General features: G+C 46.2%; 3 protein-coding genes across 4 annotated transcripts in view; 2 read left to right on the top strand and 1 right to left on the bottom strand.

The window, feature by feature from the left end:
• LOC109887321 (MHC class II regulatory factor RFX1) overlaps positions 1-2406 on the bottom strand; it is a 29487-nt gene extending 27081 nt beyond the window's left edge. Inside the window, exons 1-2 of the mRNA XM_031811056.1 lie at positions 2371-2406; positions 2099-2330 (exon numbers count right to left, since the gene is read on the bottom strand). Coding sequence (XP_031666916.1) covers positions 2099-2330; positions 2371-2406 — 268 coding nt within the window. The remainder of the gene's footprint in view (positions 1-2098; positions 2331-2370) is intronic.
• A 5720-nt stretch (positions 2407-8126) lies between these two features.
• LOC109907051 (relaxin-3) lies at positions 8127-9413 on the top strand. Of its 2 annotated transcripts, none has more exons than XM_031811010.1 (2): positions 8127-8616; positions 8965-9413. In XM_031811010.1, exons 1-2 carry the CDS (start codon positions 8439-8441, stop codon positions 9258-9260), a joined length of 474 nt encoding a protein of 157 aa, XP_031666870.1. In that variant the 5' UTR covers positions 8127-8438; the 3' UTR covers positions 9261-9413. The 2 variants fall into 2 exon arrangements, with proteins under 2 accessions (XP_031666870.1, XP_031666869.1); XM_031811009.1 differs by having other exon boundaries at positions 8127-8625.
• An 893-nt stretch (positions 9414-10306) lies between these two features.
• Positions 10307-14107, top strand: part of LOC109882933 (transportin-2-like) — a 30378-nt gene continuing 26577 nt past the window's right edge. The window contains exons 1-4 of the mRNA XM_031811209.1: positions 10307-10642; positions 13122-13221; positions 13411-13486; positions 13588-13737. Coding sequence (XP_031667069.1) covers positions 13123-13221; positions 13411-13486; positions 13588-13737 — 325 coding nt within the window. The 5' untranslated portion in view covers positions 10307-10642; position 13122. The remainder of the gene's footprint in view (positions 10643-13121; positions 13222-13410; positions 13487-13587; positions 13738-14107) is intronic.

Genomic DNA, 14107 nt, shown 5'->3' with positions numbered 1-14107 from the left:
CTACTACCTTGTCTCATCGCTACAACTCCCGTACGGGGCCCGGGAGAGACGAAGGTTTAAGTCATGCGTCCTCTGATACACAACCCAACCAAGCCGCACTGCTTCTTAACACAGCGCCATCCAACCCGGAAGCCAGCCACACCAATGTGTCGGAGGAAACACCGTGCACATTGCAACCTTGGTTAGCGCGCACTGTGCCCGGCCCACCAGGAGTCGCTGGTGCACGATGAGACAAGGATATCCCTACCGGCCAAACCCCCTAACCCGGACGACGCTAGGCCAACTTTGCGTCGCCCCATGGAACTCCCGGTCACGGCCGGTTACGACAGAGCCTGGGCCGAACCCTCCCTAACCTGGATGACGCTAGGCCAACTGTGCGTCGCCCCACGGACCTCCCGTCACGGCCGGTTACGACAGAGCCTGGACGAACCCTCCCTAACCCGGATGACGCTAGGCCAACTGTGCGTCTCCCCACGGACCTCCCGGTCGCGGCCGGTTACGACAGAGCCTGGGCCGAACCCTCCCTAACCCGGACGACGCTAGGCCAACTGTGCGTCTCTCCACGGACCTCCCGGTCGCGGCCGGTTACGACAGAGCCTGGGCCGAACCCTCCCTAACCCGGACGATGCTAGGCCGGACCTCCCGTATGCAGCCGGTTACGACAGAGCCTGGGCCGAACCCTCCCTAACCCGGAGGACGCTAGGCCAGACCTCCCGGTCGTGGCCGGTTACGACAGAGCCTGGGCCGAACCCTCCCTAACCCAGACGACGCTAGGCCAGACCTCCCGGTCGTGGCCGGTTACGACAGAGCCTGGGCCGAACCCTCCCTAACCCGGACGACGCTAGGCCAACTGTGCGTCGCCCCACAGACCTCCCGGTCGCAGCCGGTTACGACAGAGCCTGGGACGAACCCTCCCTAATCCGGACAACGCTAGGCCCCACGGACCTCCCGGTCGCGGCCGGTTACGACAGAGCCTGGGCCGAACCCAGAGTCTCTGGTGACACAGCTGGCGCTGGATTATTATTATTTTTAATCGTATACAAACGTCCTGTGTATATCTGTCCCAAAGACTGTTGGGTAGCGAACAGGCTTACTGATGGTAGGTAGTAGAAGTATCTCTCGTGGACAGAACTTAATCGAGCATCTATGTAATTAAGCAAGATTGTTGTTCTGAGTTTCCAAGATTAGTAGCAGAAAGGTGTTGGCCACATGCCAGTATGTCCTCCTACAGCCCAGCTAACGGTAGTCCTGCAGCTACAGTAGTCCTGCGTGCCAGTATGTCCCTCCTACAGCCCAGCTAACGGTAGTCCTGCAGCTAACGGTAGTCCTGCATGCAGTATGTCCCTCCTACAGCCCAGCTAACGGTAGTCCTGCGTGCCAGTATGTCCCTCCTACAGCCCAGCTAACGGTAGTCCTGCATGGACCACTTGGCAAGGGTTGCTGGTTCAAATCCCGCTGCGGTCACTTAAAAGGCCTCTGTTGTCAGTTACTTTGAATAAAAGTGGCTGCTAAATGGCCTAATGCAGGTTAAATTACAATGGTGCCTTAAGGTTTCCACTGGGTTAGTAAACCAACCATTAAACCAACCTGGACCTCAGAGAACAGACCAACCATTAACCAACCTGGACCTCAGAGAACAGACCAACCATATAACCAACCTGGACCTCAGAGAGAGCAGATCATTAACCAACCTGGATCTCAGAGAACAGACCAACCATTAATCAACCTGGACCTCAGAGAGCAGACCATTAACCAACCTGGACCTCAGAGAACAGACCAACCTGGACCTCAGAGAACAGACCAACCATTAACCAACCTGGACCTCAGAGAGCAGACCAACCATTAACCAACCTGGACCTCAGAGAACAGACCACCATTAACCAACCTGGACCCTCAGAGAACAGACCAACCATTAACCAACCTGGACCTCAGAGAGCAGACCAAACATTAACCAACCTGGACCTCAGAGAGCCTGTCCCTACAGGTCTTGGTAGATAACCATGGTAACAGTCGTCAGGAGAGGAAGGTGTGGCTGTGGTGGAATAGACCTGTTTCATCATGTCAGCTACTCTCACCTGAGAGAGTGAGAATGCCTCACCTGTAACGGTCACTACGATGTACTGCGGTGTGGAACATTGTCCGTTACTCTGCTGAACGGCAGAACTCTGGATCTCCGCGGTAACAAACGGAGTCTGAGAAGGAGAGGCAATAACCACTGTCTTCTGGGCCTTGGTGGGCGTGGCTTGAGCAGGAAGTTTGTCCTGTCCGGCTGTGGAGACGATGGACACTGACTGGTTGAACTGGGTTGGCGTGGAGCGGGAGGTGCGTGGCTGATTGTGTTGCTATGGTGACAGCGTTGGGCTGGGGGGCCGGCTGGAGCTCTTCTGTGTAGCCTGGGGTCGCCATGACTACCGCACGGCTGGACCAAGACCACCACTCTGGGGAAAGGACAAGGGAAGGAGTTGGTTATGACACACACACACACACACACACGCACAATGTGTAGAATTGTGCCAACACACTTTCAAACCTTTTTCAACACACTTCAGGCAACCTCTTGTGAAAGCACACTGACAAAGTTGGACAGAAACCAGGGTGGAAGTGAGTATTTTGTCTGAGGCTGAGGCACATTAAGGTTCTTCCTGTTGGATGCAAAAACCTCCCCAAGTGCAAGTTTTTTTTTGTCCATAGCACTAAACAGCAGATTCAAATGATCAAAGCTTGATGATGAGTTGGGGTACTTGAATCAGTTGTGTCATTCTAGGGCCCAGGACTGAGTTTGGGAACCCCTGATCTAAAGCACTGAGGTGTGAGCTCTGGCAAACTATTATCATAGTTATATCATAGTTATATCATAGTTATATCCCATGAAATGATTGCATATAGACCCTTTAACTACATTCGATAAACTACTAGTCGAATATACCACGTGAGGATTCCTGAACTGTGTAACACACACACACACACACACACACACACACACACACACACACGTTCTGATAGCGACAGCACACAGGAAACCGCACCTTGCTCCTTCTCTACAAGCATATCAAATAATATTTTCTCCAGTTGCCATTGGTGTATGCTTCTAAATATTGCTTCTCCATTGGCTTCAGGTAATGTCAATCCCACCCATAGGCTCAACCCACCTTCCCCTCCCTGCGTGACAGCCACCGCGAGGACGGCAGAGCATGAGATCTGGCACACATTGCACAGTACGGGCATGACGATCACTTTTACTAGAGAAAACTTTTTCACAACTATAAAATAACAGTCAACATCATGACACATTCGTTTCTATGCTTCAGTTTACACACACTGGCACATATGTCTGTTTTGCAATTAGATTTGAAAAAAAGTTCGAAAATCTAAAGTGATTTTCTAATCAAAGTATCCGTGAACATGTGACAAGTATGCCTCGTTCACTAAGTTTAACAATTATTTTTCATGTTAAATGCTTTGCGAACAAAACATTTCGAACAACTAAAAGTACAAGATTCTCATATTACAACACCCGCCATTTTGTATTCCTATAACAGATTTGACATCGTCATAACAACCGTCTGCGTTTGGAAAGCGGTGAGCAACTCGCTGGGACCAGTGCTATTCCATCTCTGCCACGCTAGTGCCTTTTAACGCTCAATTAAAGCAATACAACGTTAAACAACTTAACACAATTATTCAGACATAAACATCAGACGACGGTTTTATAAAGGTGTTGCTTATTCACCTCAAATTCCCAATGGAATATTCCTGGCTTTGGTGTTAAAGTTTGTTTCTTAATGATTCTGGTTGTTGTTGTTGATTCTCGTTGCTTGGTTCTTGTCGCCACGACTACCGTGACTATGGCGCCTCGTCCTCACCCGGGCAACTGTTGCTACCCACCCGTCTTTATCCCGCCCTCTTCTTAACTTTGATTGGATAATTTTGGGGCGATGTCACTCATTTGTCGTCATGTCATTGGAGCATGTTTATGTCAATAATTTTTCTATCAACCGATTGGCTGTCAATCTCTGTCTATCAATCACTTTCACTACCCACTAAAAGTAATAGGAAAACACCCTGGTTCTCCCATTTCCTCGGGGTAATGGCTAGAATGGATCCAGCTTTTGTCAAATTAACGTCAGATTTGACTTTTCGTAGAAGGTTAGGAGAATTTACGCAGCAGGTTAGGAAAATTAACGTAGCAGGTTAGGATAACCAGGTTAAGGTTAGGAAAGGGATTAGGGTTAGCTAGAATGCAACAACAACAAAAAACTACAAAAAAAAACTACTTTGAACGTTAATTTGACAATAAATGGTTCCTTTCTAGCCATGATCCTGGTTATCATAATGGTTGGATCGCTGTCAGTCAAATTATTCCAATCAATTGATTACTGCTCTAATTTACAATTTGGCAATTTATCATATGCATTAGGGATCCGCGGAGGTACTGCAGGGTTAGGGTTAGGGTTAGATTAGGGTTAGGAAAGATCTCAGAAAGATCTCAAAATATGTTTAAAAAATATATAAAAATAATAAATAAAATGCACTGTAATTTATGCTTTAAAAATGAAAAGTTTTTTCTGTCAAGTGGTAAAATGTGTAGAATAGCAGGACATTATCCCATGCCAAGAGGAGACCTTTTAAATGTTTTTTTCCTCGTGCCCAAGACTTGATTGGCCCATCCATGTAGCCTACTGCAGGAAGCAGACATCAGAGTACAACTCCTTGTAGGCTATTTTAATCGCACTCAAGTTGTGTTTTAATTATTTGTTTATTTAACCTTTATTTAACCTTTATTTAACCTTTATTTAACTAGGCAAGTCAGTTAATAAGAACAAATTCTTATTTACAATGACAACCTACCCCGGCCAAAGAGGGGTCCCTGAAGAATGTGCTATTACAAAAGGGATCCCTGGCCCCAAAAAATGGAGAACCCCTGCATTAAATCAAATCAAATATTATTGGTCACATACACGTGATTAGCAGATGTTATTGCGTTTGTAGCGAAATTCTTGTGCTTCTAGCTCCGACAGTGCAGGAAAATCTAACAAGTAATATCTAACAAATTACACAACATAAACCCATATACACACATCTATGTAGGAATTAATTAAGACTATATACATATGGACGAGTGATGTCAGAGAGGAACGGACTAAGATACAGTAGAATAGTATAGAATACAGTATATACATGAGATGATTAAAACTAGATATGTAAACATTATTAAGTCACTAAGATACAGTAGAATAGTATAGAATACAGTATATACATATGAGATGAGTAATGCCAGATGTAAACATTAAGTAAATGAGATACTGTAGAATAGTATAGAATACAGTATATACATATGAGATGAGTAATGCCAGATATGTAGACATTATTAAAGTGACTAATGTTCCATTTCTTAAAGTAGCCAGTGATTTCTAATCTATGCCTACAGGCAGCAGCCTCTAATGTGCTAATGATGGGTGTTTAACAGTCTGATGCCCTTGAGATAGAAGCTGTTTTTCAGTCTCTCTGTCCCTGCTTTGATGCACCTGTACTGACCTCGCCTTCTGGATGATAGCGGGGTGAACAGGCATTGGATCGGGTGGTTGTTGTCCTTGATGATCTTTTGGCCTTCCTGTGACATCGGGTGGTGTAGGTGTCATGGAGGGCAGGTAGTTTGCCCCCGGTGATGCGTTGTGCAGACAACACTACCCTCTGGAGAGCCTTGCAGTTGCATTAGGTCAATAATGCATGTTGACAACAATAAATGATGACAGATCTCTTCATCTTTTCTCCCTTAAACACACACACACACACACACACACACACACACACACACACACACACACACACACACACACACACACACACACACACACACACACAACGTATGTTGTACTATCCCTGTGGGGACCTAAAATTGATTACCATTCACAATCTATTTACCTCTAACTCTAACCCCTAACCCTAACCCCTAACAATAACCCTAACCCCTAACCCCTAACCCTTAACCCTAAACCCTAACCCCTAACCCTAACAGACCTACAAGCCCACACACTCAAACACATTTCTTGAGTGAGTGACGTGGAATATATGGCCAAAGAAAATGTTGTTGTGACAAATGTCAGGTTTTGTATTGACCCAAGTTTACTAGACAGGAGCAAACGTTGTGACGTGTGTAATGGAAAATGGCAGATGTACTGTAGGAGACATTTTTTAAAGATCGAACACACTTGTATCCGTTTCACAGAGGTGTATTTTATTTATTAAAAACTTTTTTTTATCGTGACAAACGATGATAGAAACAGTGTTTTTCGAATAAATGATGATTTCCGAATACATTTGGAAGGTAAGCGGTGCACGTGATGTTATTAAGTATAAAGCTCTACTCCACATGTCATTATAATGCCCTCGGCCTACCGCTTGAACAATTAATTTATTCAACAATAAGAATGTTTTTTTTTTTTTACAGAACAAGGATTTTCTTGCCTTTAAAGAATACCTGGATTGCTTCAACATTCCAATGATAAATGTCACCATTAAATAGTTTCAGATCATCTAGGCCTGCTTGAGTGCAAGTTACACCACGGACCATGGTGGCGATAAGTAGGCGATAAGTAGGTGATACGTAGGCGATAAGTAGGCGATAAGTAGGCGATAAGTAGGCGATACGTAGGCGATACGTAGGCGATAAGTAGGCGATATGTAGGTGATAAGTAGGCGATAAGTAGGCACATGAGAATTATTAGAATATGGCAAATTCTTGCATTCTATCCCCGCTGGCTTTTGCGGGCTCCCTGAGACATAACATATAGATAGGCAGGTTATACAGGCTGTCACGCAGTTTGTCTAATAGACATAACATATAGATAGGCAGGTTATACAGGCTGTCACGCAGTTTGTCTAATAGACATAACATATAGATAGGCAGGTTATACAGGCTGTCACGCAGTTTGTCTAATAGACATAACATATAGATAGGCAGGGTATACAGGCTGTCGTGCAGTTTGTCTAATAGACATAACATATAGATAGGCAGGTTATACAGGCTGTCGTGCAGTTTGTCTAATAGACATACCATATAGATAGGCAGGTTATACAGGCTGTCGCACAGTTTGTCTAATAGACATAACATATAGATAGGCAGGTTATACAGGCGGTCACGCAGATTGTCTAATAGACATAACATATAGATAGGCAGGTTATACAGGCTGTCACGCAGATTGTCTAATAGACATAACATATAGATAGGCAGGTTATACAGGCTGTCGCGCAGATTGTCTAATAGACATAACATATAGATAGGCAGGTTATACAGGCTGTCGTGCAGTTTGTCTAATAGACATAACATATAGATAGGCAGGGTATACAGGCTGTCACGCAGTTTGTCTAATAGGATTATGGAAACATTTAAAACCACATCATTTTTATTCGACATAGGTTTTTGCAGGCAATTGTCCTGTCCACATTCGAACTTTAAAATGTTGACAAAAATTCACCAGGAAAGTTCATGGAAACATAGCTACTGTCTCCTTATCCATCCATGTTACAGGACTCACAACTAATACTCTACACAGGATAGACATGGGGAGTTGAGTTGAGCCTGTGCTCCTGAGTGTCTGTTTATGTGTCAGTATTAGTGCATGTGTGTGTAGGTCTAACTCCTTGTTCATTTAAAACCGGAAGCAATAGCGATCCTATCCCGAGCCAGACATGATAGATAGCAGGTTCCCGAAGTTGTGACACTGGAAGCAGCCAGGAAACACTGAAAGGTCGCTGACGATTAGATTAAAAGACTACACCTCTGATATGACCTTTTAACCAGGGACACCATTTTAATCGCAACCTCTTTCATTGGGACCATTGTTCTCCTAAAGGTCTCAGGTCTTAGTCATTTCTTATCTGGCTGTACTCTGAGGCCAAGGGGATGAGAGAGAGAGGGGGGAGACTTGGTCATAGTCATGGGTCTCGCCAAGTGGAACCCTATTCCCTATATAGTGCACTACTTTAGACCAGAGCCCATAGGAAATCCAATTGGCTGTGTTCAGAAGTTGTACACTACGAAGAAGACGAGGGTAAAGCTTCAATCAGCGGTGCTGGGCTGGGCTGGGCTCGCTATATAAGGGGTTCTGGGTCCGCCAAGAGAACCACACAGCACCACCGGGTGAGAGCGAAGGAGACACCGACAGAGACACACAGCACCACCGGGTGAGAGCGAAGGAGACACCGACAGAGACTCACAGCACCACCGGGTGAGTGCGAAGGAGACACCGACAGAGACACACAGAACCACCGGGTGAGAGCGAAGGAGACACCGACAGAGACACACAGAGACTCACCAAACCAAGACTCACCCAACCTTCACCAGACCACTGATCCACACCTGCAGCCGGGCTGTCACTTTCAAGGCTCTTTCTCTTGGACTCCTCTTTCCTCTCTCTCCCCATCTGTCGCTCCTGATCATGTGGAAGGCTGCGGTGTTGACGTTTGGCCTGTTGGTGGCGCTGGTGGGTATGGTGCAGCCTGCAGAGGGCCACGCTAACTCTATCTACGGTGTGAAGCTGTGCGGGAGAGAGTTTATACGGGCCGTCATCTTCACCTGCGGAGGATCGCGTTGGAGGAGAGGAGTGGGCGACGCCGGTGAGATGGGTGTGTGTCTGTGAGAGACGATGTGTATGTGTACCTGTGGCTGTGGTTGTGAATGTGTGGGATTGATTGTCTATGTGTGCCTGTGTGCCTGTGTGTGTGTGTGTGTGTGTCAGTCTCTCTTGTTGTGCATGTCTAAATGTCTGTCTGCCTACGTGTCTGTTTGACTGACCGACTACTCATCTGTCTGCTACTGTGGGATCAACCAGACTGAGATGTTTTCTCTCGTTCAGCACCATAGACTAATATCTAATATCAATCCTTGCAAGAGAACCAGTTGTTCCTGTAGCCATTTCTTTTCTATTAAGCATTCAAATCATTTTATTTTCCTCATCCTTCTAGGTGACATCTCCATTGACGAGGAGACTGAGGCCTACAGCCCATGGAGCTCCAACGCCATCCCCGGCCTCGCCAGCAAGCAGCGTCCAGGATTGGAGGCTCAGGGCTGGGCAGGCGAGGTCAGGGAGGGGGGCTCTGCCGCTGCTGTGTTCAGTCGTTTGGCCCGCTCGCCCATCTCAGAGGAAGTGCTAGAGGCGCTGCGCAGTGCGGACAGGAAGGGGCGGGATGTCGTGGTGGGCCTCTCCAACGCCTGCTGCAAGTGGGGCTGCAGCAAGAGCGAGATCAGCTCCCTCTGTTGAGCACTACCAACACCTCTCCTTTTCATCCCTCTGTTGAGCACTACCAACACCTCTCCTTTTCATCCCTCTGTTGAGCATCCCTCCTTCCCTCTAGCCCTCCATCCCTCCTTCCCTCTAGCCCTCCATCCCTCTAGCCCTCCATCCCTCCTTCCCTCCATCCCTCCTTCCCTCTAGCCCTCCATCCCTCCTTCCCTCCATCCCTCCTTCCCTCTAGCCCTCCATCCGTCCTTCCCTCCACTTTTCCATCCTTCCATTCCTCCTGCTTCTTCTCCTTCTCCTGGAACATTGTGTTGATCATTTAGGGTCTCCTGACTGTGAGGGTGTAAAAAGAAAAGGTTACAAGGCAACATGAGCAAAGACATTCTTTGACCCTGCATGTATTCTCCAACCTATGTCAGTATTATGAGCAGTTTTTGTGTGTTTAGTTACTGATATGACAGTCCAATAAAGTTGTGTTTTGAAAGTGGTAATGTGTTACTCTTCACTGACATTTCTGAATGACTCTTACTTGATGTATTACAGTATCTGAAAATATTTTACCACAAATACTTTATTTCTCAACAACACTAGACTAGATCAGGATTTCCCAAACTCAGCCCTGGCCCCCCCCTGGGTGCAAGTTTAGTTTTTTTCCCTAGCAGTACACAGCCGATTCAAATAACCAAAGCTTGATGATGAGTTGGTTATTTAAATCAGCTGTGTAGTCCTTAGGTTAAAACAAATAAATGAGTACCCAGGAAGGGCCCCAGGACCGAGGTTGGGAACCCTGGACGAGAGGACGGTTTTTGTTGTATCCACCTGCTGTTGTAACTTCCTCCTCTCGGTCTTTGGTGGTGGACTTTGACTGGCTGTCACGCACACCTGTTTAAAATATGATGACCCCAACAGACGATTCTATCCCGCTAGGCCCACATGGCATTAAAAAGTAGACGTTTATTCCATGCCATAAAATTGTCTTTTACACTGTCTATTCACTCACTGGTAAATGTAAATAGAAATTTGACTTTGATGAAAGATTGTCTATTATATTGACCTAATTGATTTTGCAGTGTAATCACGTGTGATGTGAACAGATCGGCGATTGGGCAAAACTAATCAAGCGTATGGAACGTTGAGCCATGTACGGAAGCCGAACAAGGACCTGCTGGTGGATTTTTGAATCTGACATGACAGCTATTTCTCACACAGAGCCAGAGCTACTTATCGTAACAGAAAGGGGGTTCGGGATTATCTCTTTGCTATAAAAACAAAGTGAGAGATCCAAACCCTTTGCTACTAAATACATCTGGATTGCATCTGCCATTCTGTAAATGCTCATTGCCACGGTACCGGTAGCTACTGCTAACAAAGCAATTACGGATCTGACAAATCGGTGCGACCAGGTAAAGGCTTTCTTTGGCGGCACTTTCAACATGAAGCTATTAGCTAGCTAGATGCCTAACTAACTAGCCAATTAACCAACGTTAGCCATGTAATATGTCATTGTGTTGTCTTTATCGTTTGCACTTGGCTAGCTAACAATGTCTACACTCGTTCATTTGTTAGATGTTTATGTAGTTAGCTAGCTAACGAGCTAATGTCACTTGCGGCGAAATACGAGGCCGTATCGGCCTACTTGCCCAAGCCGGCCAGGGTCTCCCTACTTTATTAGCTAGCAAAATTGCTAACTAGCGCAGCTAGCATGCAATGCGGAATGCTTGCGGAGGCAAAGCTAGATTAGGTAACGTTGGCTAGTTACGTATCGGGTTTATAATGGGGATTGATTACTACTAACAAACTAGTTAACGTTAGCTAGGTATCTAAATTACTTTGTCAACGTCCGTTGATGTGCTATTTGTTTTGGTCCCAGGTCGGTTGGGAAGGTAGTCCTGATGCTGGTGATTAGAATGCGTTCATTACATTCTGACCCTTGACTGACGCGTTCTATTCTTTACTCTGCGTTCTGATGTGATGTTGGGCTAGAGAGACAACTCTGCTTGTGATGTGATGTTGGGCTAGAGACAACTCTGCTTGTGATGTTGGGCTAGAGAGACAACTCTGCTTGTGATGTTGGGCTAGAGACAACTCTGCTTGTGATGTGATGTTGGGCTAGAGACAACTCTGCTTGTGATGTTGGGCTAGAGAGACAACTCCGCTTGTGATGTGATGTTGGGCTAGAGACAACTCTGCTTGTGATGTGATGTTGGGCTAGAGACAACTCTGCTTGTGATGTTGGGCTAGAGAGACAACTCTGCTTGTGATGTGATGTTGGGCTAGAGACAACTCTGCTTGTGATGTGATGTTGGGCTAGAGACAACTCTGCTTGTGATGTTGGGCTAGAGAGACAACTCTGCTTGTGATGTGATGTTGGGCTAGAGACAACTCTGCTTGTGATGTGATGTTGGGCTAGAGACAACTCTGCTTGTGATGTGATGTTGGGCTAGAGACAACTCTGCTTGTGATGTTGGGCTAGAGACAACTCTGCTTGTGATGTTGGGCTAGAGAGACAACTCTGCGTGTGATGTGATGTTGGGCTAGAGACAACTCTGCTTGTGATGTTGGGCTAGAGAGACAACTCTGCTTGTGATGTGATGTTGGGCTAGAGAGACAACTCCGCTTGTGATGTGATGTTGGGCTAGAGACAACTCTGCTTGTGATGTTGGGCTAGAGACAACTCTGCTTGTGATGTTGGGCTAGAGAGACAACTCCGCTTGTGATGTGATGTTGGGCTAGAGACAACTCTGCTTGTGATGTGATGTTGGGCTAGAGACAACTCTGCTTGTGATGTTGGGCTAGAGAGACAACTCTGCTTGTGATGTTGGGCTAGAGACAACTCCGCTTGTGATGTGATGTTGGGCTAGAGACAACTCTGCTTGTGATGTTGGGCTAGAGAGACAACTCTGCTTGTGATGTGATGTTGGGCTAGAGACAACTCTGCTTGTGATGTGATGTTGGGCTAGAGACAACTCTGCTTGTGATGTGATGTTGGACTAGAGACAACTCTGCTTGTGATGTTGGACTAGAGAGACAACTCTGCTTGTGATGTGATGTTGGGCTAGAGAGACAACTCTGCTTGTGATGTTGGGCTAGAGAGAACTCTGCTTGTGATGTTGGGCTAGAGAGACAACTCTGCTTGTGATGTTGGGCTAGAGAGACAACTCTGCTTGTGATGTTGGGCTAGAGAGACAACTCTGCTTGTGATGTTGGGCTAGAGACAACTCTGCTTGTGATGTGATGTTGGGCTAGAGACAACTCTGCTTGTGATGTTGGGCTAGAGACAACTCTGCTTGTGATGTTGGGCTAGAGACAACTCTGCTTGTGATGTTGGGCTAGAGACAACTCTGCTTGTGATGTTGGGCTAGAGACAACTCTGCTTGTGATGTGATGTTGGGCTAGAGACAACTCTGCTTGTGATGTAGGGCTAGAGACAACTCTGCTTGTGATGTTGGGCTAGAGCGACAACTTTGCTTGTGATGTTGGGCTAGAGCGACAACTCTGCTTGTGATGTTGGGCTAGAGAGACAACTCTGCTTGTGATGTTTGGCTAGAGAGACAACTCTGCTTGTGATGTTTGGCTAGAGAGACAACTCTACTTGTGATGTTGGGCTAGAGAGACAACTCTGCTTGTGATGTTGGGCTAGAGAGACAACTCTGCTTGTGATGTTTGGCTAGAGAGAACTCTACTTGTGATGTTTGGCTAGAGAGAACTCTACTTGTGATGTTGGGCTAGAGAGACAACTCTACTTGTGATGTTGGGCTAGAGAGACAACTCTGCTTGTGACAGCGACACTAGTAGCAACAGAACTATGTAGCCGGCGGAGGCTGTAAGGAAAATGTAGAGAAACATTCAAGTCACTCTTTCTCTGTGTGTGTGTGTGTGTAGGATGGAGTGGCAGCCGGATGAACAGGGTTTGCAGCAGGTGCTTCAGCTGCTGAAGGACTCCCAGTCTCCGGACACAGCCACACAGAGAGCTGTGCAGGAAGTATCCTCTCAAACACACAGCAGTGTGTCTGCGTACGAGGCAGAGAGGCTGTGTGATTGTCTTCCATACTCCATAATGTGTCTCATCGGGGTGTGAGTGAAAGATACGTCATGAATGTGTGCGGGATTGTTGTTGATTTGTCATGTTGATTGTTTTGTCAGTGAAGGGGTGTTCCTTAACAGTGTGTAGAAACTGGAACAGCTCAACCAGTTCCCAGACTTCAATAACTATCTCATCTTCGTCCTTACAAGCCTCAAATCAGAAGGTAAGTGTGTGTGTGTAAGATCTATATAAAATGGTTGCGAGCATTAGTCAGTGGTTACTAATCGTTCCCTCTTTCCTTTCAAACCACCCCCTTCTCTGTAGATGAGCCGACCCGTTCTCTAAGTGGTCTCATATTGAAGAACAATGTGAAAGCCCATTACCAGAACTTTCCTCCTCTGGTCGCTGACTTCATCAAGAGGGAATGTCTCAACAACATCGGAGATCCCTCGCCCCTCATCAGAGCAACCATAGGTAAGAGAGAGAGAGAGTGTGTGTGTGTGCTGCAAAGTGAGTCAGGATGTGTGGGTGGTTGAGCCTTTGCAGGTACTGGTGTCAGTCTGTGGGGGAGTATGCGTTAATCAGCAAGCTGAAGTGTGTGTGTGTGTGTGTATTCAACTTTCAGTTTCAGGTTTTAATGTCACATACAGTGAAATTCCTTCTGCAGCTCTAAACCCATCAATGCAGTAATCAATAGTAGTACTAAGAATAACAAGGAAGAACAGAAATACACAATAAATAATGTTAGTGTGTGTATGTGTGTGTGTGCCTATTAGTTAGTGTGTGTGTGTGCCTATTAGTTAGTGTGTGTGTGCCTATTAGTTAGTGTGTGTGTATGTGCCTA

The sequence above is a fragment of the Oncorhynchus kisutch genome, unplaced genomic scaffold, assembly GCF_002021735.2.
Source record: "Oncorhynchus kisutch isolate 150728-3 unplaced genomic scaffold, Okis_V2 Okis01b-Okis20b_hom, whole genome shotgun sequence".
Taxonomy (NCBI): domain Eukaryota; kingdom Metazoa; phylum Chordata; class Actinopteri; order Salmoniformes; family Salmonidae; genus Oncorhynchus; species Oncorhynchus kisutch.
Note: the sequence above shows the minus strand (reverse complement) of the source record. Positions and strands in the feature narration are given on the sequence as shown.

Coding starts and splice junctions, on each gene's coding strand:
- LOC109907051 (XM_031811009.1), top strand. CDS start 8,439: ATGTGGAAGGCTGCGGTGTTGACGTTTGGCCTGTTGGTGGCGCTGGTG. Junction 8,626..8,964: donor GGGCGACGCCGGTGAGATGG/GTGTGTGTCTGT, acceptor TCATCCTTCTAG/GTGACATCTCCATTGACGAG.